The 26,794-nt window shown below is 36.1% G+C and overlaps 1 protein-coding gene across 1 annotated transcript; it reads right to left on the reverse strand.

Moving 5' to 3' along the window:
• Positions 1-6,625: 6,625 nt before the first annotated feature.
• LOC120299468 (vomeronasal type-2 receptor 26-like) lies at positions 6,626-26,758 on the reverse strand. Its single transcript, XM_039324322.1, has 6 exons — positions 26,568-26,758; positions 16,307-16,598; positions 11,721-12,581; positions 10,631-10,858; positions 9,030-9,156; positions 6,626-7,527 (listed from the first exon to the last, which is right to left on the reverse strand). Exons 1-6 carry the CDS (start codon positions 26,756-26,758, stop codon positions 6,626-6,628), a joined length of 2,601 nt encoding a protein of 866 aa, XP_039180256.1.
• Positions 26,759-26,794: the final 36 nt, after the last annotated feature.

The following is a 26,794-nucleotide window of genomic DNA, read 5'->3' on the forward strand; positions in this document are numbered from 1 at the left end:
TTATCAAAAGAAGATACATTGCCATTTTAACCTCATTTTCAGTGGGCTAAAATTAATATCAGCCAAAATAGTTCTTATAAAATAATTATTGTGTTGTGTTTGTAAGTACTATAGATAAACATAAGCTGAGCTTAATTTCTAATGACTACATCTGTGTAGTTTTTGCTTGGTTTTTGTTTTCTCCGTATTATAAAAGATATTCACCACTGCTTTTTTTTTTTAAAATACAAATAATAAAACAAAACTTTTCAGCCTAATCAACTGTCCTGGAATCTCCAGTAGCCCATGCCCAATATAAACCAAGATTTCCAAGATCAGTCAAATAGATTTATCATTCTTATCTTCTAAAGCATTGTAAAAACTTACAGAATTTCATCAAAGAGATCACTAGATGGTGCTTCCTTGAATTCCACCATATCATAGAGTATGTAAATCTTAGACAGAATGCCTACAATGATGAGGTCTCCTGGTTGGTATTGCTTGTGAAGCAGAGGTAGAGGGTTACTGATGTTGCACTTAGCACTTGAAATCTTACACAAAACCTTGGGGAAGAGGGCCAAGACTAGTGCTTGAAGGACCAGCATGCTGAATGAAGCTGTTCCTTATTTAAGTCATTTCACTTATCCTAGCACTGACTTTCCTTAAAATGGAGAGTTTGATTTAGGACTGAGAGAGCTCTTTTTATTGAATGGAATCAGTGGTCAGATATTAACATTGTGAAGCAATAATAGCATCCCTGTACTTTTCGCAGACCTGGTTATTTGTATGCATCTATTGCAATTCCTTTGAAAATTGAAGGAGATTCAATGGTCATTTTGGCTAAATCAATGATTATAGGTTAAATTAAACCATTTTTTTAAAGTGCTTGTTAATTCTGAATAGAAGGGTTAATTGATTCCCTTTGTGAAATAGTGAGAAATGCAAAAAAAAAAAAGTATTTGCAGATATGCTGGTAGTTAGAGCTATTGAGTTAAGAGCTAAAGTTAAAATAAATATAATTAAATTGGTAATTATAGGGGGAAATCATCCACTTTGAATCAGAAGTTCAAGGAAATGCTTTTGAAAAAAAAATATGTTGCTCAGTTCTAAGGCCATATCACCAACAGTTTTTTTTAGTGGATTAGGGAGGTAAGATAAATGCCTCTAATTACTGACTGCAATTAAAAGTTTCAGTTGCAACTTAAGAAAGATTTTTAATTTTCCTGTATTTTTAATGGGAAATGAAGAAGGTTTCTTCCTGTCTGTAATGCTTCATTTACATTTCTGAGAAATATTCTTCTTCTATACAATTCATACCACCTTGTCAACCTGAGGTCATATGAATATGAATAGCTTCTGGACTTCTGCGTGAAACAGAAAAAAACTATTTTATTCCAACCAAGAACAGAGTGCTTTGCCAAATTATTTCCAGGCAAAAGTGGTATGGTACTGCTAAAATTAAAATTAAAGGCCTCTATAACTCAGAGCCACGTTGTTTCCATGTCTGCATGCTCTGGACTGAATCTATTCATCTTGTAGAGTCTGAGAGACAGACTTTGCTGAAGGTCCCATTTCCAAAGGAATTATCTATGGAGATTGTCAATCATCCAGGTCATGGTTGTCCCAAAGGTGCTTTTTCAAGAGGCAACTGGACTTCCTTTGTTTTTTCTTGAAAATGATTCATTTCTCATCCAAGAAGCTTTTCTTCAGCTTCTGAAGAAAGTCCAGTTGACTCTTCAAAAAGCACTTTGGTATTCCAAAGGAATTCCACCTATTGGGGCTCGGGAGGAAAGTCTTCTCTATCACGATGCCATGCCTATGAACTATCTTGGCCCCATTTATAAGAACCATTTCCCCTCTACTGGATGAAAACTGGGGTCCAGAAAATAATATTTGGCAGATATTAGAGTTTTTTTATGAATTATCCCTGATGATTAATGCTATTGCAATGCATATTAATTATTATTGCTTCAATGTTTGTAACCTTTGTTTTTACTAGATGCCACTCAGATATTTTGTAGTAGAACAGCACAGAATTATTTTTTTTCTTCCTTGTGTTTCCCCACAAGTTCAGAATGAGCTACTTTTGGATCAACCAAGTATTGATCCACATGGTTTTGTCAATAAATTGACTGAGTAGTTTGTTTCTTTGTTTGCTTGTTCGTTCGTTCGTTCATTCATTCATTCATTCATTCATTCAATTTCTGTGGCCACCCATCTCAACCAATTGACTTGAGACAGCTTACAAGTGTACAATTTTAAAACAATTACAACAATTTAAATAACTAATAGCATATATTCTCCAAGCATTTGAATCACTGACAGCACAGCAGCAATAACTTTCATATTTATTTTATTTTTTTAAATAATATTTTATTAATTTTCTCATTTTACAATTGAATATTTAAAAAGCAACATGATGACTGGGTTAATCAATAGTTCAATAGCATACATAAGTCTTTAGTATAAATCTCATGTTACAACACCAAATATTTCCTCTCTTTTCTCCTTAATATCTACTATCTCATATTGGGCTAGTACAGTTATTATAATTATCAACTAAATAAAAAATATTTGTTACAATTATCAATATTTTTAGCTTATACATATCTTAATTGTGTTTGCATTCAATCATATACAATCAATGTCCTCTTATTGCTTCCCCCCCAAGCTTTAATTTCCCATCAATATTCAAATTATCATTTGTTATTTATGATTTCCAAGTATTTTATATTTAGGTGACCAAAGTTTCCCTTATGTCAACTTTTTCCTTTTTCCCTTTTCATAACAAAGTCTAATATTCTAAATACACATCTTATCTATTTTATTATAGTCTTGTTCTGTTTTCTAAAATTTATCTATTTTTCACCATGTTAAACCATCTAATTAATAATACAATATCCCCTTTAATAAGTCAAAACCATTATATGTGTTGTTTGGGTTAACCAATAATTGAGTAATATACATATTTTTTTTAGTTTAAGTCTAATATTGGAAGCTCAAATACTCCCTCTCTTTTTCTAGTAATATCTGTTATCTCATATTTGACAAACAGAATTCTTATTTTCAACTAAGTAAAAACATTCTTGTTAGATTTATCAATACTTTTTAGCCTATATGTAAACTTTAATTTCCTATCAATATTAAAAACAAAAAACAAAAAACAAACACTGTTATTTATGATTTCCAAATATTTTATGTTAGGTGACCAAAGTTTCCCTTATCTCAACTTCTGTCTTTTTCTCTTTTCATACCAAAGTCTAATAGTCTTGTTATACATCTTAGCTATTCAATTATGTAACTGCACTGTTTCTTCCTTGTCAGGTACTGACTGATTCATTGCAGTTTCTCCATTGATGGATTGGTAGAAACGTTTCTGATTGGATTGAAATTGGAGGTTCTGCCTATAGTTTGCAATTCGAGCTTCATATCTACTGATTTTCCTGGCTATAGCTGTTATTTGTTGCTTTATTATTTCCAGTGCTTCCTTGATCTTCCTTGTTTCTAAGTGGTATTTCTTGATTAGGTATTCTTTGGTCTTCTTGTTCTTCAGCTTCTTTTCTTTCATCTGTTCTAGCTTGCTTGCATGTGATCTTAACTTGCTGATCTTATTTTCTAGTCTAACCTTCCATTTTTGTGGTGCACTGTTTGTTTGTTTTTCTTCTTTGTTGATTTTGCATCCCAGGTATTCAGTTATAACTGCAGCTGTGCTGTACATTAGTTGGTTTGTTTCTTGCAGTGAATTGGTGCTTATACTTGCTATTGCAGTATTTGCATCTTTTAATGCTTGTGCTAGCTGTTTCTTTGAAACAAGCTTCAATGCAGGCAGCCTTATTCTGTTGTTTTTGTGCTGTTCTAGATGCTCAGTTATTCTTTGTTTCAATTCTTTTATTTCTTTAGTTAGAGGGTTTTTAGCCTATATGTAAACTTTAATTTCCTATCAATATTAAAAACAAAAAACAAAAAACAAACACTGTTATTTATGATTTCCAAATATTTTATGTTAGGTGACCAAAGTTTCCCTTATCTCAACTTCTCTCTTTTTCTCTTTTCATACCAAAGTCTAATAGTCTTGTTACACATCTTAGCTATTCAATTATGTTACTTTATTTTCTAAAAGTTATCTATTTTCCACCATATTCAACTGTCTATTATATTACTAATTAGTAATATAATATCCCCTTTAATAAATCAAAGCTATTATTTTCTTCAGTCTTACTCTGGCTTTCTTCCTTTGCCAGCTATCCTCCCATGTCAGTGCGTTTGAATCATCAAATAATTCTCCCTCTATTATTATACATATTATTTGAAATAAGAAAGATCATTTGGTTGAAAAAAAAATATTTTTTTTTTGCATTCTCTGATTGTAAAGCTTTTAACCTAATACACTACTAAGAGAATATGGATGAAGATCAGGAGCAGATTCTCTTTATGTTGAAAGCAATTCATCAAACTATTCTTACAGCTAATGATGAAATAAGAGGTTACAGAAAAGAACAAGATGTCAGCCCAGATATACAAACTCAAACTTTAGCATTGCATTGTGGGGTAAACTCCCATCAGCTTCTGCTCACCTAGCATTTTGAAAGCATTTTGAAAGCAATGAGAGTAGATAAATAGAGCTCCCCATTTTGGTGGGGAGACAAGCTAGTACTTTGTGCAGGTGATCAACTTCCTGCCAGTTCTGAACCTTCCTGCTTGTAATGCCTATTTGCAAGGTGGCTCTGATGGACATGGGGGGGGGGCTTGGATGACTCTACAGAAAGAGCTGCTTGTCTTTCTTTCTGATGTGAAGCTAGCTCGTCCTCCTGTAGTGCACCTTGGGAAGCACACAAGCATTTACCATAACAGATCTAGTAAATTGGTAGCCAAACTACTATATGCATTACATTGTGGTTAATGTAACAACACCCTAGGGTAATAACAATAGTTGTAAGCAGTAAAAAGTCATATAGAAATCTGGCAAGCTATAAGTAAAAATGGAATGATGTATGTATGTATGTATGTATGTATGTATGTATGTATGTTTTCTGAGGTTTTCGCGGGTATTTGTATGTAGGTCTTTGGTTGTTCAGGTTTTCTCCCGCGTAAAATTGGAAGTGTCTTGGCGACGTTTCGACGAAGTCCCATTTGTCATCTTCAGGCTGGTGTTTTCAGCTTCGTGCTTTGAGCAGCAATGTGTGGTCTTAGCTGTTTCTTCCTTTTAACTGTCAGTGGGGGTATGAACTGATTGGGTGGGAGCTTGGCTGTGTTCTGATTGGGTGGAGGTGTGTTCTGAATGGTTAGGGGCTTGGCTGTGCTCTGATTGGCTGGGGGAGTGTTCTGTTTGGTTGTGCTCAGGTTAGTCTGTATGTATGTATGTATGTTCAGGAACCCTGCAATAGTACCTCAGACATTTTTGAAAGCTTGTCTCAATCATAGAACTAAGCAGTGTTCAAAAACAATGCAACAAGAATAATATTAAATTAAATTAAAGTCTCCCCCTCTCTATCTCTCTCTCTCTCTCTCTCTCTCTCTCTCTGTGTGTGTGTGTGTGTGGGGGGGTGTGTTTGTGTTTGTATGTCAGACATGGGAAATCCTACCAGGGCTAGAAAGAGTTGAAATAAAGGCAATCCTGAGGCATGATCATAGCAATACAAGAACAGGCGCTAAGCACCAGATACATAGAAACAGGGGTCTATTGTACATGACCTAAGGTACAGACTCTACAGAGAGGTCTCAGAGGCATCCAACACATAGTGAAATATGTAAGATGCAGGCAGGTATATTATACCCTGAATGGCCAAACAAAGGAGTGCCATTGTGTACATTGATGGACCAGATTATCACAAGTCCAGATTGGGGAGGGGGGTTCCATAGAATGTTGTGGAGAATAACATATCTAAGATCCTGTGAGACTTCCAGATCCAAACAGTCAGGCAGGTACTGACTAATCAGCAGACATTGTGATGCTAGCCAGGGATCAGAAGACAGCAGTGGTAGTAGATGTAGTGACACAACTGAAGCAACATCAGGAAAAAGGAGAATGAAAATCTCAAAGAGTACCAGGGCTTGAAGGATTAATGAAATGAAGTAAAAGGAAAAGTGGTTTCAGTGATAGTTCAAGAACTCAAGGCTGTGATCCTACACTGAGATAGTGGCTCCAAAATATCTCATAAACGTCATCAGAATTCTCTGTGTGAACATCAGAAGAATGCAGTCTAGGAATGATTAAAGTATTATGCAGAACCCTCAGTTTCCCAGACCCTAACCCTAACCCTTTCATAGAGGGCCTGAGATTGAGGAAGCCACAGACCACACATAGTATAAGAAGGAGTATATGCATATGTATAGGTACAGGTATAACTATACCGGGGTAGGCAACCTCGGCTCTTTTATGACTCATGGACTTCAACTCCCAGAATTCCTGAGCTGAGGTTGCCTACCCTGAAGTATACACACACACACACACACACACACACACACACACACACACACACACAATATATATATATATATATATATATATATATATATATATATATATATATATATATATATATATATATACATATACATATACATACACGCACACCCACCTCAATACACAGTTAAAGAACTATTGACTAATTCAAAAGAATTAAAGGTCATTCAGGTTTATATTCTTCTAATGATTTTTTATGCTTAGCTTTTCTTTCTTATTTAAATCAGGTCTCCATATAATGACAAAACATTTGGGGGAAAAGATACAAATCAATATTCCAACACTGGAGGCTATGATAGAGAAAATCTCCACAGCAACCATATATTTTCCCTTGGTGCTCAGGTATGTTGGAACAAAGGACAACCAGACACTGAAGAAGATCAACATGCTGAAAGTGATAAACTTGGCTTCATTGAAAACATTAGGCAATTTCCTTGCTAGGAAAGCCACTATGAAGCTAACAAATGCAAGGAAACCCAGGTAGCCCAAGACACAGTAGAACATGTAGTTGGATCCTTCATTGCATTCCAGAACTATTTCTTCTGCCATTGAACTCATGTTAGCATCAGGGAATGGGGGGGATGTTATCAGCCACACAGTGCATATAATCCCTTGAACAAAGGAGCAGCCAAATACTACAGACATGGCAAGTTTTTTCCCTACCCACTTGGTGATCTTGGTCCCAGGCTTGGTGGCCATAAAAGCCAGAACCACAATGACAGTTTTGGCTAAAACACAAGAAATGACCACTGAGAAGACAATTCCAAAAGCAGTTTGACGAAAAATGCATGTCACCTTAGATGGTTGGCCAATAAATAGCAAAGTACAAAGAAAAGATAACAAAAGAGCAAACAGGAGAACATAGGTCAGGTTCCTGTTATTGGCTTTAACGAGAGAAGTATCCTGATGATTAATAAAAATCCAGAGGACTACAATTGTAATGAAAGAACAGAAAATAGCAGAGCTGGCTAAAATGGTCCCCAAAATTTCTTTGTACATCAAGAATGTTAATGGTTTGGGGAGACACAGATCTTGGCTATTGTTTGGGTACTGATCTTCTGAACAATGGAAACAATCATCCATATCTAGGGGGAAAAAACATTAGTTTAGAAACAGGATAGTTCTGAAATCCCATTCACTAATTAAATAAGAAACTAACAGGTAAATAATAATTGTTTTGACTTAGAATGTGAAATCCAAACAAATTTCTATAATTTGCATATGCATCTAACTTCAGTAAAGGCTAATAAGGCAGGACATATATTGCATTTCAAGTAAATGAAATTCTGGGATGACTCTGAAAATGTTTCTTTATAACCAATCAACATTATTATATTTGCTTTATGCATATTAACAAGTCATCATGATGGGGAGGTTCGTGAACTTGTGGTATTTTTAACTGGAATTTGAATTTGTAATTTGTAAATATTCTGTTTCTGTATGGCTTTTTAGCTTGAAATCTCATTTGCCGTGTTGAAAATCACATACAAAATTCATTAATTAAAAGCTGGGGATCATGGAGATAGAGTTTAGAATTATTTCTATTGCAAATAAATATGAAATATTTACAGCACTGTTCATTTTAATTTTCAAAGACACATTAACAAGTCTTCATGGCATCACAATGTAAGAATCACAACATTAAGAGTGATTTCACTATTTAAGATTTCAGAAGCTCAAATAATATAAAGAAACCAAGAAGTCCAGTGTGAATTCTGCTTTTATTTTAATTTGCATTTGAAATTATTATTGTTGGTTGCATAGTCAGCCACATATTTTGATAGGATTTGACATTTTTGTCCCTCTATTGAGTACTTCCCATGGACCTGGAATAAGGAGATGTTATTTATATTAAGGTTTGCTACACAGTTGGACTGGCAGATGTTTAGACTTATTTTGGCATTTTCATCCACCTATTGAGTTCTTCACGAGAACATGGGATAGGCAGATGTTAATATTTGATGGAGTTAAAGGAGTCATTGGAGGATATAAGCTATTCTGAGTAAAGCTGGCATACTAGCTTCAATGTATCTTCTTCACCATACCTCAGATATTCTTCCAATGCTCTTTTTTCTTCTTCACATGTCTGGTAGATTTGCAACATTACATGCTTACCTATTTTCGTTGGTAAGGAGAATCAGTCTACATCACAGCATGCATGAAGCGTGATTCATTGCCATCATTTTTCTGGCCTTTGTCTCTGATTTTTTTAGTTTTACTTAAGTGCAGTCCCTGTTTCAGCTGTACATATATTTGGATTCTTGTGGTTCTCTGAGCTTTCTACTGTTTCTGCAGTGATTTCATTATTGAGCTGCATAAGATCATCACTCCATGGAAGAATGAAGTTTGCTGGCTGTTTTTATTTGTTTTATAATTTCCCCATGCATTGATGTTAGTAATAAAACATCTAAAACATGATAAGCAAACTCAACAGAGGTTCTTCTTCTTTTTTCCCCTGTTTTTTTAATACTATGATATTTCTTGGTGAATTAAAACTTCATGATCAGCATCTTTTTGAATACTAAGAGAAGATATGTCTGTGATTATTGATGTCAGTAGATCCTTCAGCTTTCTACTTATCTCTTACCTTCCTTGTTAGCAATCTTCCCATCAGGACACTGAAGACAATCATAGCAGCAAAATGGCTTTGATTCTATCATTTTCTTAATGTATCCTGAATGGCACTTGCTATTACACAAAGAAAGTGGCTGGACCTATCCATTATGAAAAGAGAGAATGCTTTTGAGTGGCAAGATTGTACTTTTATTACTTATTTGCATATTGATCTATTTGTTACACTCTCTTGGGGAAAACAGAAATGGAGGGTCTCTCCCAGAACTTCAGAAACAAGATCAGGTTCATGTTTAACTTCCCTCCCTCATTTACATAATCCCCTCAGAGATGAAGTTACTATTTCTGTCCTAAAACTAAGCCTCCTTAATCTGGTCAGGCCAGAAGAAAAGAAGTATGGCTCATGAGGACTAAACCAACAAAAGATAATGAGGATTCAGCCTTTGCAAGTACTCAGCAGCAAACCCATTAAAGAAACTGCAACAGTGTAGCTGGGTGAAAATTCTAGTTCATAGGTGTCAGACATTCTAGTTCATAGGTGTCAAACTCGCCATGTCATGTGACGTGCCACGACGTATTGCAACTTTTTTCATATTGGTGGAGCTGGGGTGGGCGCGGTCTCCATATGATGCAACTGGCCCATGGGCCGGCAGTTTGACACCCCCGTAATCTAGTTCTAGATAACAAGCATGCACCTAATCTCTCATCATTCATTAACACAGGTGGAAAAGACCATTTCCAAACACTGCTATCTCCTTAGCAATAGTGTGAACTTTCCTCCTCCCATCAACTAAAAATAATTTGATCCACCTTCTGGGGCTCTACTACCAGCAAATCAGAGCCCAGAATTCCCTACTCCCTAAGTCACAACTCCTATCAAAGTCCTTCCTTTTCTTTTGTTTTTGCTCTTACTCTTGTCCTTGTTCCTGTTCCCATTCCTGTTTCTCCTATGAACTGGAATTCAATAATCCTGGCTGGTAATAAGGTGTGAGGATTATGCTCCATCTTTTGAATCTACAACTGGCACAATCTAGAATAGCTTCTGCAGGTTTCTGCAGGTTTCAGTGAAAAAAATCTACTATACTAAGTATAAAATCATGCTGTACCATAGGAATATCAAAGCAAGGATAATAAACTAAAAATTAATAAAGCAAGAATAAACTAGACAGGAAGAAAACATTGTATAACAACAGATGCAAATGAATATCGATGCATTTGCAACAACAGATGCAAATGAATATCTATAAACCCCTAGTGAGACTTCTATTATCTGTTACCACTTTGTGTACTATTTGTGAAATTATTTTATCTGCTAAACCATTTTATTTTATTCCAAATATTTTAGTTATATTTATCCTTTGCTAGCTATTCAGTCTTTGCACAATAAATACAAATTACAATTATTATAACAGATGCATATGACTTATAGAATCCCAAACCACCTTACATATGTCCCCATATTTTTCCTTCCTCATGGCCTGGACAATATATGTGAGCAGAAAAAAGCCATGCAGGGTTTTATTTCTGAATGGAACTGTAAAATGGGATGTTGGATGTGTAAATATTTCTAAAATGGAATAATTATGGAAATTAATCTAAAATGTAATTGGACCATACCTGATTAAATCTCCTTGGCCACACAATAGATTCGTCAGGAGAAGAAAACATTATTTCTTGAGAACCCATGCCATTGATCCTTCCAATTCTGACTCTCACAAAAGACTGGTTTGGAAATACAATCCAGTTCATAATATCAAATCCAGCCTCTAACTCTCCATTCTGACTGAAGGAAACTTTTTCCCCAGCAGTGTTATTGAAAGACACCTTTCTCACAAGCTGGTTGAGCTAAATTTAAGAAAGAAGACAAAAGAGTACAGTAGAAATTTCATTCCATTAATAATAATGTTCCTTCCTCTTTGGAGAATGCAGAGAATGAACTCTTTAAGAGGTTTAAGAGGTCTAGAAGGCAAGGTAATACTGTTAATGCTGAGAAAGATGAAAATAAAGAAAAGAAGAGGAATACCAGCAGAAAGGCAGATGCACTCAGTTATAGTGGCAATAGGTGCACCAATAGAAGATCTGAAAGGGATAATTAGAGATAGATTAGAATAAATTGTCCTAGAGAAAATCTGTCTACAATGTGGGTAAAAATTGACAATGATGTGATATCATATAATCAATTAAATTAATAGATAAAGGATCTGTTTTTGAAGTTTGCAACAAATATATACTTGTTTTTCCTGGAGGTTTCCTATCCAATAAATTACAAGACCTTGCTTAACGATTTGTGATCAGCTAAAGATAAATAGATATTTCACTTTCATTCTAGCACTAAGTAATACTCATCTTTTTCTTTTAAAAAAACTGATTTTCTTTTCAACAATTTGGAATTGGGTAAGTGCTTGGAACTGTGATATTTTAGTAATTGGAACTATGACACATTTCACCTAAGTGGAGAGTCCTTGTCTATTTTTGTTCTATAAGGTGGAATGAAATAAATAATCAACAACATATCCCACATCTCAAACACTAAACTATATAATTTTAAAGTTATAATTAGAGAGAATCCTATTTCTAGGTAAATGTTCATATCTAGACTCTAGAAAGTCTTAGTAGAATAGCATCCTCCCCGATCTAGGTCATATTAGTTTACCTTCAGATATGATAATCCCTCTTCAATTTACACTTTCCTTGCTTAGAACTTTACCTTCCATGGATGTTGTTTCAGAAGGTTGAGCTTGGCTTCACAATCTCTTGCTTGGTATCTGAATATGGTTGCTTGGATGTCTTGCAAAGCATGTGCCACTGCAAAGACAGCATTGTAGACACTGTAGCTGTGGCTAGTCATGTCCATTTCAAATACAGATGAAGGAAGATTTTCCAGTTTTTCTTCACCAGTGCAGATGGCTGCATCTTTTCCCCCATTCATGGAGTTGGAGAATGCACATTCAAATGCACTTTTCCAGAAGAGCTTGATAATGGCATCTTCTTTTTTCATGTTAGGCTTTCTCATCTGAAGAAATTCACGGAATCCCAAAACCTCCCTTGAGTGAATTGCAAAGGAGAGAGCACCATGGAGGAAATCTATGTCATCATTCCTTTGGAAGGGAAGTGATGTGAAATGCATCTGAGCTGTCAGCACCCACACTTTAACATTTGCCAATAATGGTATCTCTTCCACTTGGGATATGGTGGGAATTATCCTCAAAATGATCATATCTTCAGCTTCACCATGGATTAACACTACATTAGCAGAGCTTCTCATAACAAGTTTGAATGTTTCAATCCCAGCTTCCACAGAAGAGAAAATATTATTAGAATAAGTAATGGCTGGCAAAGTTTCAATGAAAGCAAAACAAATGCCACTCAGGGAAAACAGTGGTACAACATCTTGTACAAATCTTTCACCATTCTCACTATTTGTATACACCATCCCAATCCAAGTCCACTGGAAGTGGAGCATCAATTGAAGAATTCCATTATATTCATGGTGCACATTTGGGAACATCTGTTGGTATAAAACAACCTGTGCTTTTTCATTTATCCCTGGAGTTGAGCCATAGATGAACTGAAGAAAGAGATGGAAAAGTAAATTGGGGGAAAATCATATTCCATTTTACAGGGAGCAGAAAAGGTTAGACAAAACAAAAGCCCAGGAATTAGAAATTAAGAATTAATTGTGAGTTTGAGCTTCTATTGCAGCAATACTTTACATGTGAAATTGGAATTACTAAGGGAAGTAACTGAGAAGTTATGAATTATCTAATTTTCTATAGAAATAAATGAGCAGAAGACAGGTAGAATTTAATTACATATTGGAACAATTGGTGGACACTGGAACGTAAGTAGGTCTGCTTTGGTGAAATTGATCCAGTGGGTAATGTTTCCATCAGATCATCTCTGCATTTCAGGGAACATCTATATCTGCATCTTATTAATAAAGCAGAACTTTCATTGCAATCTCTAGTTTTGAATATGATATATGTTGAAAAAAATTACCTTCAGAGATAATAAAATATACTCAACAAGCTCTGTGGTCTATTAGTTTGCAGCTTTGGGTCTAGTGTATTTATTTTTATTATCTAAGAAGATACTATCCAGAGATACAATGAATATCCTGTAAATTTTAATTGGTTTCTTGCTCTACAATTCAGTTTACAAAATATATTTTTCTTCTCCATTTCATTTCCCATTTTTCTTTCTATTTTTTCTGTTTTAAAGAGTATGTAAGAGAAAGGATGTAAGAGATTGGACAACCGTTTGTCTGAAATGGTATAGGATTTCCTGCCTGAACAGGGGGTTGGACTAGAAGACCTCCAAGATCCCTTCCAAATATATGATTGTTATTGATATTGTTATTGTCGCTGTCATTGTTGTTGTCGTTGTTAGTGTTAGTTTATTTAAATAATAATAATATTAATACTTTGACTCCACAATTTGTGTATATAAAATAACCCTTGAAATTTAAGTAGCGATAAAAATCAAGAAATGTCAGTTAAAGTAGAATATTAGAGGTCTAAGCATCATTAACCCTAAAAGAATGTTGGTATATGAAACAGGTAAACAATTTACAATAAAAAAGAATAGATAAACTAGGCCTAAATAAACCTATTAATATATAACTAATTAAATCAACCCCTTTATGGATTACTGCCTTGTCATGGCAAAGGGGCTTGTGTAACTCAATGAAGCTATAAGCTATGCCGTGCAGGGCCACCCACGACGGACAGGTTATAGCAGAGAGTTCTGACAAAATGTGATCCACTGGAGAAGGAAATGGCAAACCACTCCAGTATCTTTGCCATGAAAACCCCATGGACAGTATTAAAAGGCAAAAAGATATGACGCTGGAAGATGAGCCCCTCAGGTCAGAAGGTGTCCAATATGCTACTGGGGAAGAGCAGAGGGCTAGTATTGTAGCGCCAGAAAGAATGAAGCGACTGGGCCAAAGCCAAAAGGACGCTCAGCTGTGGATATATCTGGTGGTGAAAGGAAAGTCCGATGCTGTAAAGATTTTTTCTCCATAGGAACCTGGAATGTAAGATCCATGAATCAAGGCAAGCTAGACGTAGTCAAAAAAGAGATTACAAGACTGAACATCGACATCTTAGGAATCAGCGAACTAAAATGGACAGGAATGGGTGAATTTAACTCAGATGACCATCAGGTATACTACTGTGGGCAAGAATCCCTCAGAAGAAATGGAGTAGCCTTCATAGTCAATAAAAGAATAGGAAAAGCAATACTGGGATACAATCCCCAAAATGACAGAATGATCTCAGTTAGAATCCAAGGCAAACCTTTCAATATCACAATAGTCCAAATCTATGCCCCCACCACTGGTGCTGAAGAGGATGAAATTGACTGGTTCTATGAAGCCCTACAGCACCTTATAGAATTAACACCAAAAAATGATGTCCTTATCATCATGGGGGATTGGAATGCTAAGGTAGGAAGCCAAAAGATAACTGGAATAACAGGCAAGTTTGGCCTTTGAGTACAAAATGAAGCAGGGCACAGGCTGATAGAATTTTGTCAAGAGAATACGATGGTCATAACAAACACTCTTTTCCAACAACCCAAGAGACGGCTCTACACATGGACATCACCAGACGGTCAACATAGAAATCAGATTGACTATGTGCTCTGCAGCCAAAGATGAGAAGCTCTATACAGTCAGTAAAAACAAGACCAGGAGCTGACTGTGGCTCAGATCATGAGCTTCTTGTTGCAAAATTTAGGCTTAAATTGAAAAAAGTAGGGAAAAGCACTAGGCCACTCAGGTATGAACTAAATCATATCCCTGATGAATATACAGTAGAGGTGACAAATAGATTTAAGGAATTAGATCTGATAGATAGAGTGCCTGAAGAACTATGGATGGAAGTTCGCAACATTGTACAAGAGGTAGCAACTAAAACCATCCCAAAGAAAAAGAAATGCAAGAAAGCAAAATGGCTGTCTGAGGAAGCTTTGCAAGTAGCTGAGGAAAGAAGGGAAGCGAAAGGCAAGGGAGAAAGAGAAAGATACACCCAATTGAATGCAGAATTCCAGAGAGTAGCTAGATGAGATAAGAATGCCTTCTTAAATGAACAGTGCAAAGAAATAGAAGAAAACAACAGACTAGGGAGGACCAGAGATCTCTTCAAGAAAATTGGAGATATGAGGGAACGTTTCATGCAAAGATGGGCATGATAAAGGACCAAAATGGCAGAGACCTAACAGAGGCAGAAGAGATTAAGAAGAGATGGCAAAACTACACAGAAGAACTATACAAGAATGAGCTTAACGTCCCAGATACCCACAATGAGATGGTCACTGACCTCGAACCAGACATCCTAGAATGTGAAGTGAAATGGGCCTTAGAAAATCTGAGCAACAACAAAGCTAGTGGAGGTGACAGTATTTCAGCTGAGCTATTCAAAATCTTAAAAGACGATGCAGTAAAAGTGCTACACTCAATTTGCCAGCAAATTTGGAAAACTCAATAGTGGCCACAGGATTGGAAAAGGTCAGTTTACATTCCAATTCCAAAGAAAGGCAATGCCAAAGAATGTTCTAACTATCGCACCATTGCACTCATTTCACATGCTAGTAAAGTTATGCTTAAAATCCTCCAAGCTAGACTCCAGCAGTATGTAGATCGAGAACTACCAGAAGTACAGGCAGGATTTCGAAGAGGCAGAGGAACTAGAGATCAAATTGCCAACATATGCTGGATCATGGAGAAAGCTAGGGAGTTCCAGAAAAAGATCTACTTCTGCTTCATTGACTATGGTAAAGCCTTTCATTGTGTGGATCACAACAAATTGTGGCAAGAGATGGTGGTCAGTCCTAGAAGAGATCAACCCCGACTGCTCTTTAGAAGGCCAGATCCTAAAGTTGAAACTCAAATACTTTGGCCACCTGATGAGAAGGAAGGACTCACTGGAGAAGGGCCTAATGCTGGGAAAGATTGAGGGCAATAGAAGAAAGGGGCGACAGAGAATGAGATAGCTGGATGGAGTCACTGAAGCAGTAGGTGTGAACTTAAATGGACTCCAGAAGATGGTAGAGGACAGGAAAACCTGGAGGAACATTGTCCATGGGGTCACGATGGGTTGGACACGACTTCGCAATTAACAACAACAACAAATTAAATCAAGCAAATAAAGTTTAAGACTTTATAAAATACACTGGGCCCATTTATTCCCTAATTCTCTCACCCTACCTCTACCCCATGACAGACAAACACTACGGGAAGAAAGACATGAAAGACTTCAAAAACATCATTTTTCTATGCAGGCATTGTACCTGTGGCATTTTGTAGAGGGACAGGATGGTGGTCATGTGGTCTCCAACTGTAGATGTTGGTCCCCCAATGGCAGCTATTGGTCTTTTCCTCATGTCACACCTGTAGTTTGGGATGAATCTCTCCTTGGCACAGAACAGTTCTAATGAGGCACAATAAGTCCATGTTGCAGTAAAATAACTGTTATAGATATGGAAGCCCAGGGTATGATTGGATAAAATATGAGGATTTTCATTGATCTCCTTGACTGCAAATTGCAGAGCTAAGAATTGTTGATAAATTGGTGTCATCACTCTGAAAGGAAAATTATATATTCTTTCACATAGTTCAAGAAATGAGAATTAGCAGAGTTCACTGTAACATATTTTTTAAAGAATTAGCATCCATGTTCTCACCTGTTTTTACAAGCTCAGTACTCTAAACATTTGCAATATATTGGTTACAGTAATGATTTCTGTCCCTCCTAAATAAATTATTTTATAACACTATTTTTAACAGGGAAATGACTTTGGAGCATGAAGTATTTCAAATACATGGTGTTGAAGCACATACCAGCCCAGTGTTTATGTGGTTTCTTAAAATATTTTCTTGTTCATTTTTCTGGATATTAACATGAAACCACAATTTACCCAAACTCACTTAATTTTGTCACTTTAGTTTTCAATTTTATCCTGATCATTACTACAGTAAAAATACGGAAGGATACAAATAAGATATTTGATAAAAGCCCCCATCTTTTTAAAAACCCTATGTAGTTTAACCTGAGTGTATTAAACATTAGTATGCATTGAATAAAACATAATTCATTATCTATACATTATGAAAGAAATACAGATGTGTTCCCTTCTCTGAAAGTCTTTCTTGGACCCACAAAATGTTAATGCAATGGAAAGTCACAGCTCAACAAATATAGATTATGCATAATCTTTTTCTCTCACTATATAGAATGTTATTCACTGCCTATGAGGAAACCATCTCAAATAAGATTATAAAGCATGTGTAATTTTAAAGTAAAATTACAAGGTTTCATCAAAGAGATTACTAGATGGTGCTTCTCTGAAGTCCATCACTGCATAGAATATGTAGACCTTAGACAGAATGCCTACAACAATCAGTTCTCCAGGTTCATACTGTTGGTGAAGAAAAGGAAGAGGCTCACTTATGCTGCATTTATCATTAGGAATCATGCACATCACTCTGGGTAAAAGCACTATAATTAATGCTTCAAATACCACCATGCTGAATGAAGCAATTTTCTTTAAGCCAGTTCATCTCTACTAGATCTGTCTTTCATTAATTCAGATAGTCCAAGTCCCAGCATAGGTAACAATGATCAAAATTCAGTATTCTAACTATCTTTGAGCCCAGGTTGGCATATTGTCTTGTGTTTTCTCATTCCCTTTTATTTTGTTGTATTTCACTTCTGTTCAACTCATTTGAGATCCATGAGGAACTCGGATGTTATCATGGTTAAGTGGATAATTATAGAGGAAGAATTAGCAAATGAAAATTATAAATAAATCATAAATAAAAAAGCTCATTGGACATTTTCCAACAAAAATCATTTTGTTTTGTTATTGTTTTCCAGGTGATTGGGGGATAATTGTACCTGTTTCAATGGGTTCAATCATATTCCTGGAACTGAAAGAGGACATTGAAGTAAAACTAATTAAATTAGTAATTAATTGAGGATATTACCAAATTATAATAAATTGTTCTATAAAATAAGAAAGAAAACAGAACTTAAATATAAAAAACTGGTATTTCTTTAGTATTAGTTTCTCTAAGTTACAGAAGAGAGTTCTCTGTATTCTAGAATAGAATAATGGAGTTGGAAGGGACCTTGGATGTCTTCTAGTCCAACCCTCTGCTCAGACAGGAAAACCTATACCATTTCAGACAAATGGTTGTCCAATATCTTCTTAAAAACTTCCAGTGTTGGAACATTCACAACTTCTGGAGGCAAGTTTTTCCACTGATTAATTGTTCTGACAGGAAATTTCTTTTTAGTTCTAGGTTGCTCCTCTCCTTGATTACTTTTGCACACTTCTGAAATTAAGAAACTTCCTAACAGTAAGAACAATTAAGTCGTGGAACAGCTTGCATTCAGAAGTTGTGGGTGCTTCAACACTGGAGGTTAAGAAGAGACTGGACAATCACTTGTCTGAAATTGTATTGGGTCGCCTGCTTGAGCAGGGGGTTGGACTAGAAAACCTCCAAGGTCCCTTCTAGTTCTATTTTGATTGATTGATTAATATGGGAAGAATAAGATTGCACTGGATATGTTGGCTTGCATATTTTAACATATCAGTCAAATCTGGAGATCTCTTAATATTACAATTTTAATATTTTTCCCAAACATTTTAATGCAATTTTAATATTTAAATTTTCTTTTTAAAAGTATGTTTCAGCATGGATATGGACATACACTATAGCTATCTCACTATTGCACAGCTGTTATGTGATACGTGGAAAATATATAGTTTCTTTAAGAAGTTGCTAAAAAATGCAGCATGCATAAACTGTGCATAAGCATAATACAGAGTCAAATGAGAAGAAAATATAATAAGGTTGTGTCTAATATTGTTTCATTTAATATTGCTCAAGACCTTTATGTATTTCTTTCTTGTTTGATACAGTAGATGTTTATCTTTTTAAAATTCATTGTGGTATACTGAGCTATCACCTTTTATTTTTTTCCCCACAATAACCACATTACAGTACTGCAGGCCACTTTAGCTGACTGTGTTCAGCAGGTCAGCGGTTCAAATCTCACCGCTCAAGGTTGACTCAGCCTTCCATCCTTCCGGGGTAGGTAAAATGAGGACCCAGATTGTTGGGGGCAATGTAAATATATATATATACATTGCTTATTGGTGTACACCGCTTAGAGAGTGCTTGCACTTAAAGTGGTGTATAAGTCTCATAAATAAAAATAAATTACAAAGAGATTGACATGAGAAAAAATAACTGGCCCAAAGTCATGTATGGTTGAGAAGATCTGGTATCTCCTGAGCGTAATCAAATTTCTTAACCACTATAGTGGAGTGATTCATTAGGGTTAAACTTAGATTGTGGTCTGCGCCCTCCTCAAGTTTCCATCATTGGATCTAACAGTGCTGGTCAATTTTCATCCAGTTTCTAACTTTCCCTTTTTCGGGATGTTTGTGGAGAAGTGGTTACAAGTAGCTTCAAAGAACCTTGGAAGAAACAAATTACCTAGATCCCACTCAGTCAGGATTCAAGCTGGATATGGAACAGAGTCAAAATTGATTGCATGATTAGATGATCTTTATAGCAGCAGGTTGGAGATAGTTCATCCATCCTTTTTTTTAAAAAAAAAAAAATATGTTTTATTCATTTTTTAACATAATTACCTTAATATTTGGTAGACAGTGCATTGTCTGGGTTTATATTTAGCAAACATTCACTAACAATTAAATTCTATAATCCATAATCCACATGATAACTTTACATGATTTCCTCTTTTCCCCCTGGTATTCTCTTTTACCAACCTTAAGTTAATACAATTCTTACTGTTTTAATAAATGATAATTAAGTATCAAAATTTTCTAATACACAAATAATAATCACAACAATATAGTATTCCTTTTCTATCTAGTCATTCTGGTTGCCTCATCACATGCCCTGTTTATAGTTCTTGTTTACATTTTTTCTCCACAGTGTTCTAAACATTTTTACTGATTAAGATTTTCTCAGAGTTAATTACATTTAAATATTTAAATATATATTTTACTCATGTGAACCAACCCAATACTTTTACCTTTCTTAAGGAATAAATAAGACTACAAAAAGAAAGAAGAAAGATGAGAATAAGAAAAAAGAATAAAATAAAAAGATAATATACTACTTAAAATCACTATTTCCTATAAGCTAACACATATTTATTTCCAAAAAAATCATTCTTTTTTACCATAATTGAAAATGTATTTAATCTTAAAATATTCCCTTTAATAAACCTAATCCTCTAGTCTTTTAACTCTTAGTCAAAACATTTTAATCCATTTATAATTTTCTTAAAGTCAATCACCTTTAGATATCTAAAACATTTCCTTTATATAGACCATTCCAACTCTTTTATATTATTCATATCCAACAATAAAATAAAAAGGAGAAAGAAAAAGAAAGCATTATATTGCTTGAAGGGCTCCTCCTTCTTAAAGTCAAATTCATATCCATTTTTTTATTTCTTTAACCATTTTCAAATAAGTGTTTCTTTTTTAAATATTCTCTCTGATAGGCCCCATCCTCCATTTTCTTAATTTTCACTTTAGCCCTTTTTTTTGCCCAATGCCTTTCTTAATCAATATGTTCTGCTGAGTCAAAAAATCTTTCCTTATTCTTGTAGATGTTACTGTAGATGTAAAAACCAAATCAAGTACAGTATCTTTGTTAGAGGTATTTGTCCACTCAGTTTTATTGAGAATATTTTCTCTCCTTTTTCTCTCTGCTTCTCTTGTCATTTTTTGTCTCTCCAGTTGTAGTGTTTTCCCTGGTATCTCTGCAGTCTGTTTTATCCAGTCTTTTTTTCTTATCCTCAAGTTTATTTTGTAGTGTTGAAATATAGGTTGTCTTTTCCAAGTCCAGTATTTCTTGTAAATTTTTCCCCATTTGGATTAAATCATACTTCTTTGTTTTGTAGAATTCCAACTTTAAGTCTCTATCCTTGAATTTATGTTCAGTTGTCTGTTTTATCTGTTCCTTCTCTGTTATATTTTCCTGGGTGTATATATATATATATATATATATATATATATATATATATATATATATATATATATATATATATATATATATATACATACAATTGAATTGGAGATGAGTTGGTTTATATTTTCAAAGTTATTTTGGATTTCTTTGTGGGTTGAAGTCATTGTTATTTGAATTAGTTGCAACATATCATATGTCTCCTTTTGAAAAGTATTTATTTTTTTCTTGATACAGTAAGTTCTTTCTATAAATCTCTGATTTTCCATGATGACCAAGAATCCAGATTTTTTTTTCCCTCTGGAAATAGCTTTGAGATCAAAGTTGACTATATACCTGTAATCCAGAGAGTTCAAAAAAGTTTTTTTTTGTTCCCTAAAGTTTGTAGGTTTCACTTTATCTACAGCCCAGATTATTTTCCTTTATGTCACAGCTGTTCCCTGTTGATAAAACTTTGAAGGTCACAAGTAGAGACTAGTTTTTTTCCAGATTTTACTAAATTCTATATGCAAGCCATAGCTGTCATAATCCTCATCTACCAGTAGATGTCAGCACTGGTTTATTTTTCAAATTTTAGCCCTCCATAAAAGGTTCAATTTGCCGCTTCCATTAGCAGAAGGGTGGGGCAAACCCCCCTCTTTCATTTTCAGAGGTGGTTTTTTTTTTTTTTTTTTTTTTTTTTTTCTACTTGGGAATTTTTTTCTCCCTTCAGGTAGGATAGAGAAAATTGATGTTTTTACCTAGATTCAAGCACACTGTTTATGATCAGCTTAAAATAGTGCTTTTGACTTTGGTTGCTTGCAGCTTGGGCTAGACTCTGAAGTTAAGCTAGCTTTTCTCCTGTTGGTTTCTGGAAGGCTTCTCCTGGACCAATTGGGTCGACCGCCATCTCTCCAAGGTCCTCAGGACTTTCTTCCTTCATTGCCATCTGTCCGGGCTGGCTTCTGGCCCATTTAGGGTCCCCTAACATGAAGAACCTCAGCTGGAGGGCATGGAGTCCCGAGCCCCTCAACTGCTGCATTGCACAAAGTTCTGTGATAGTTCATCCATCCTTACTTTTCTTGATGTTTCAGCAGTTATCAGTTGATCATGGCATCCTTCTGGACTGGCTTCAGCTGAAGATAGTGGAACCATGTTGTGCTGGTGCTCCTTCCTTTAAGACTAGTTCTAATTTTCATTAATAGAGGAGGAGAAGTCCAATTTGAATCCTTTGCTATGTGGAGGGCTTGCAAGGCTTGATATTCTCTCACAGATGTTTCACATCTATGTGAAACTGCTGCAGGAGATCATTCATTAGTTTGGGGTAAGGCATCATCAGCTGTTGCCTTTTTGTTCCCTGTTATAGATCTCCACCCTTTAAAGATCCCTTCAAATAAAAAAATCTTTATTTGATCCCTTCAAAACCATGGCCAGGTCTTGTTTCTCTTTTGGGATACAGTGGCATTGCATTTTCTTTATTAAAGACATACTAGAAGTATAATTTCATACCTATTCAAGTGATTTACTCTAAGATAATCTCAGACTGAAAATTACAGATAATTTTATTTGGAGGTCTCTGGCAAAGAGGAATATTAAATGGCCTGTTGCCAATCAATTATTTAAGCATTTTAATTACTGGAGGAGCCATTTAGTTTGCCTAAACATGGCAAAATGGCAAATAAATCATCTCTTGAATTTACTATTTCTTCTGACTTGTAACAATTCTGGGTAAAGGTTGGTGTACAAATCCAGAGCTAAAGGTTTTTAAGAATAATCAGTGTATTCCTAATTTGATTGATTTTGTGCTATCAAGTCATTGTAGTTCTTAGTAACTACAAAGATCGATTCTCCCCGTGATGATCTGCTTCTTTCAGGTCTTCTTTTTTATATAACAAATTTTATTGGTTTTCCAATTTTACATTTAAGTATTTAGAAAGCAGCATGGTGATTGGGTAATCAATAATTCAATAACAAAATCTTTAGTACACATGTCAGGTTACATCATCAAAAATTCCTTCTCTACTTCCCTTAACATTTGCTATATCATATTTGAACAAGTAAATTTCTAATTATAACAAGCTCAGTTGAGACATTTATCAATATATGTTTGCTTATACATATCCATATCCTGTTTTTAAGTTTTACCTAATTTTTAATTATGGTATTCCAATTTAACCTTTAATATCCATAGCATTTAAGTTTCGAGTAATCCATATTTCCTTTATTTCACTACATAAAAGTTATAATATCTAAGATACACATATTATTTACTTAAATATATTTTTAATTTATTTCGTAAACATTTTCTATTTCTCATCCTAGTACATCACCACTTACTAATAGAGTGTCCTTTATTGTCTTAAGACCATCATCTGTATTATCTGGGCTAAACAATAATTTGAAGTTGTTTCCAATAGTTAATTTTCATTTCCCTTATGAATCTGAATCCTAAATATTAAGCCAATTAATCCTTATTTTTATTATTTTCCAACATTATTTAAATCTATAATCACATTTCCTTTCATCTCAAAATCTCCCTTTAGCCCATTAGTTGAGACATTAGGATCTTCTGTCATAAATCAGAAGACTCCATTTTAAATCCAACTCTAGCTTTCTTTTTATGCCAACCAGGTTTCCAAATCAATGCCTTTAAATCATGAGATAGATCTCCCTTCATTCTTGCACATGTTATTTGAATCAAAGGAGACCATCTGGTTATTAATTTTCCAGAGGAACTGACCAATTTATAATTGTTAAATTGTTGCCCTGGTTGCTCAGCTCTCCATATTTGCTCTAGTGTATTTATTTCAGTTTGGTCTGGTCTTCTTCCTTGAGTTTCTTCTGCTTTAAGTAAAACGTCATGTCCAATTTTATGGTTGTTGTTTGGTTGTCTAGGTTTTCAGTGTGCTTGTTGATCTTTAACACCCTCCTTCTTGGTATTACTTTCTTCCACTTCTGTTGCCTTTTGGGTTGTAATTTCTTTAGTTGCAATCAGGGTTTGGTTGTCAAAATTTTCAGTATGTTGTAATTGTTGTTATTTAAAGTCTTCTGTCTTGGTATTAATTTCTTCCACTTCTGTTGTTTTTTGAATTGTAAGTTCTTTAGTTGGAATCAGGGTTTCATTTTGTAGGTTTAAGCTGGTACCTTTGTCTTTCAGTCTAAATTTAATTATCTCAGTAGCTTCAAGAATTTTTTCAAGTATAAGTTTGTAATTAGCCGAATTTTGTTGCTGGTCCTCCTCCATTTCTGAGATAGCTATGAATGGTCTTTTAGTGGAAGCTATTTTTTAAACAAGAGTCAGTAAGTGTTCACCTCCATGGTTCCTAAAAGCCAATTTCACTGCCCAGCTGTTCTATCAGCTTTTTATCTCTCTTAGATAATACCAAGGTCAGGTCTGAGCTGTAAACCAGTCTCTTGGTCAAGAATATTAACTCGCTGTTCCAAACATCGCCACAAGATGTCCCCAATAGCATTTATAGTCTTTTTTAGGATGTGCTGGGTTTTTATCCTTTTATCTTTTTTACAAGTAGATAAGGTAACAGATCCCTGTGAAAGTAGGAACTTTTTGGTCCCCAAATATCAAAAAGATGCAAATCCAAATAGTTATTCTTTTCAAGGCTTTATTTTCCCAAGTAGTCAGACTCTGCCATTCTCCAGCAGGATGGCTGTAGAGTCCAATGGTTGGGTTCTATGACAGCCTTCCTGCCCGGCAGACTGGGTAAAAACTTTGGCCACACCCTTTCCTTGGGCGTGACCCCAGTTTTGACTCAGTCTCGAAGCCCGTTGCAGCTAGCAAATTAGCTCCTGACAAAGATTGACAATTAGACTAAAACCCTCTGCAAAATTTACAATTCAATTGGAAAACTCACAGGGAGGCTTTTTTTTTTCCTTGCAGTCTTGGCTCGAGGCTCCAAGCAGCCGACAGATCGCTGTTCCCACAGGCGTCGCGTGAGGAAGTGGTGAGAGTATCGTAAAAAAAAAAAAAAAAGCCTGCGAGAGGCAGTGGAGATACAGGGAGCGTCGGCTGCCCTTATCTCCCGGACCAGTCAGAACAGCGGCGTTCAAGGTTTTTGGAGGTTTGCCAGCAGGCAACTCGCACAGTCTTTAACGGCCGGCTTTAATTTAACCCTTGTTTCACCGGATTACCTGGGAAAGCATGGCCCATTTCAGGGGGATCGTCAAGGCACCAGTACCCCCCCCCCGCTTAAAAGAAGTCTCCTCAGCCAACGGAGTGACCGTTGGAGACAAATCCGCCATTTTGAGACTCGTGGTTCTCTTTGGCAGTTAATAGGAGGGTGTGGCCTTCACCCAGACGCCATTTTGAGTGCACCTCCTTTAGCCTCCATTTTGGGTGTATTCTTATAGCCTCCATTAAGGGATCATATACTTGAAGGTTTCCACAGGAGTATGGGATAGAGAGGCAGAGGGAAAGGTAGAAGGACATTTATAAGCACACCCGGTGGACTGTCTTTACAGCCACAGATTGGGGAATTCATACTTACAGCACTAGCAAATCTTTGGCCTTATATCAGTGCCATTGCAATCAACCCTGGTGAAGGAAAGGGAGAAAAGTTTGAACTTTTCCACTGTTCTTCAAGGTGACCTTTAATCACTGGCCCACAGGATCCTTCCTTGCAAAAGGACCTGTCTGTCCGGCCATTGTTTCTTCTGGGCAGAATAGGCCTTCTAGGTCTTAATTATCTGCAAACGATCTGCGTACTATTCATTCCCCACCCCAGGTATTGCCTACTCGGGATACCTGGCCACAATGGCAGACAATGTCTCGTATTCAGCTACGCATGGCCCCCAATTGCCCCCCCCCCACAACAACAAAAATGCAGATCCTCAGAATCTGAGGTGGGGGGGAAGAAGAAGGCTAAAACAAAGCACCTGACTCAAAGGGGCCCATCCAAAACAGCTGAGCGAGAGGCCTCGAGGAGACATTTGGCTTTAGAGAGACAATTTGCCAGGGCCCAGAAAACCAGTTCCAATGGGGCAAGCATGGTTTCCCCTGCCCCATTGGTGGCCCCTATTACAGAATCTACCCCCCAGGAGGTTCTCAGAACTTGGTCTCCTCTGGGGGAAACCGAACAGTTGGACTCCTCCCACTCCTCTTCACCTGACTCGTCACCAGACCATACTCCCACTGTGGCTGCGTCCACGGACAGAGCTCAGGAGGACATATGGTCTGCACAATTTCAGGCATTCATGCAGGATGCCTTTTCCCAGTTTATGGCTTCTAAGGGCCAAGTAGCCTTTTAGCCATCCCTTAAGGAACGAAGCAAGGCTCCGGCTACAAACATTTCTGAGACTTCCTCTCAAATCGGAGAGGGAGATTTACTAGACCTGGACATGTCTGATATGCCCCTCTCGGAGGATGAGGGCACCGCTCCTGAGCAGGCAGCGAGTTCTGGCCTCTTTGATCCAGCGCTTCTAAAATCACTTCTGATAAAGGCAGTCTCTACGGTCAATTTGACCTCAGTTCAGGAGGAAAATCCTTCTACTAGCAAAGAGGCAAACCCTCTCTTTGCCAAGAAAGTTCCACAGGACAAGTACATTCCTTGTCCTGAGGTTTTCCGCACCATGGTAGAGGAGCAATGGGGTTCCCTAGCAACACCACCAGCACCTAACAGCGTGGAGAGGAAATTATTCAATGTTTCTCCTTCCTTTTCGGGCATGTTAGATGTCCCTGCAATAGACAGTTCCTTGATCTCATTGTTCTCTACTTCTGCGATTCCAGGGGACATGGCGGAGGCCTTGAAACCAGAGGAAAAGAAATTTGA

This window comes from Crotalus tigris, unplaced genomic scaffold (genome assembly GCF_016545835.1).
Source record: "Crotalus tigris isolate CLP2741 ecotype Arizona unplaced genomic scaffold, ASM1654583v1 scf7180000024297.1652928, whole genome shotgun sequence".
NCBI lineage: Eukaryota > Metazoa > Chordata > Lepidosauria > Squamata > Viperidae > Crotalus > Crotalus tigris.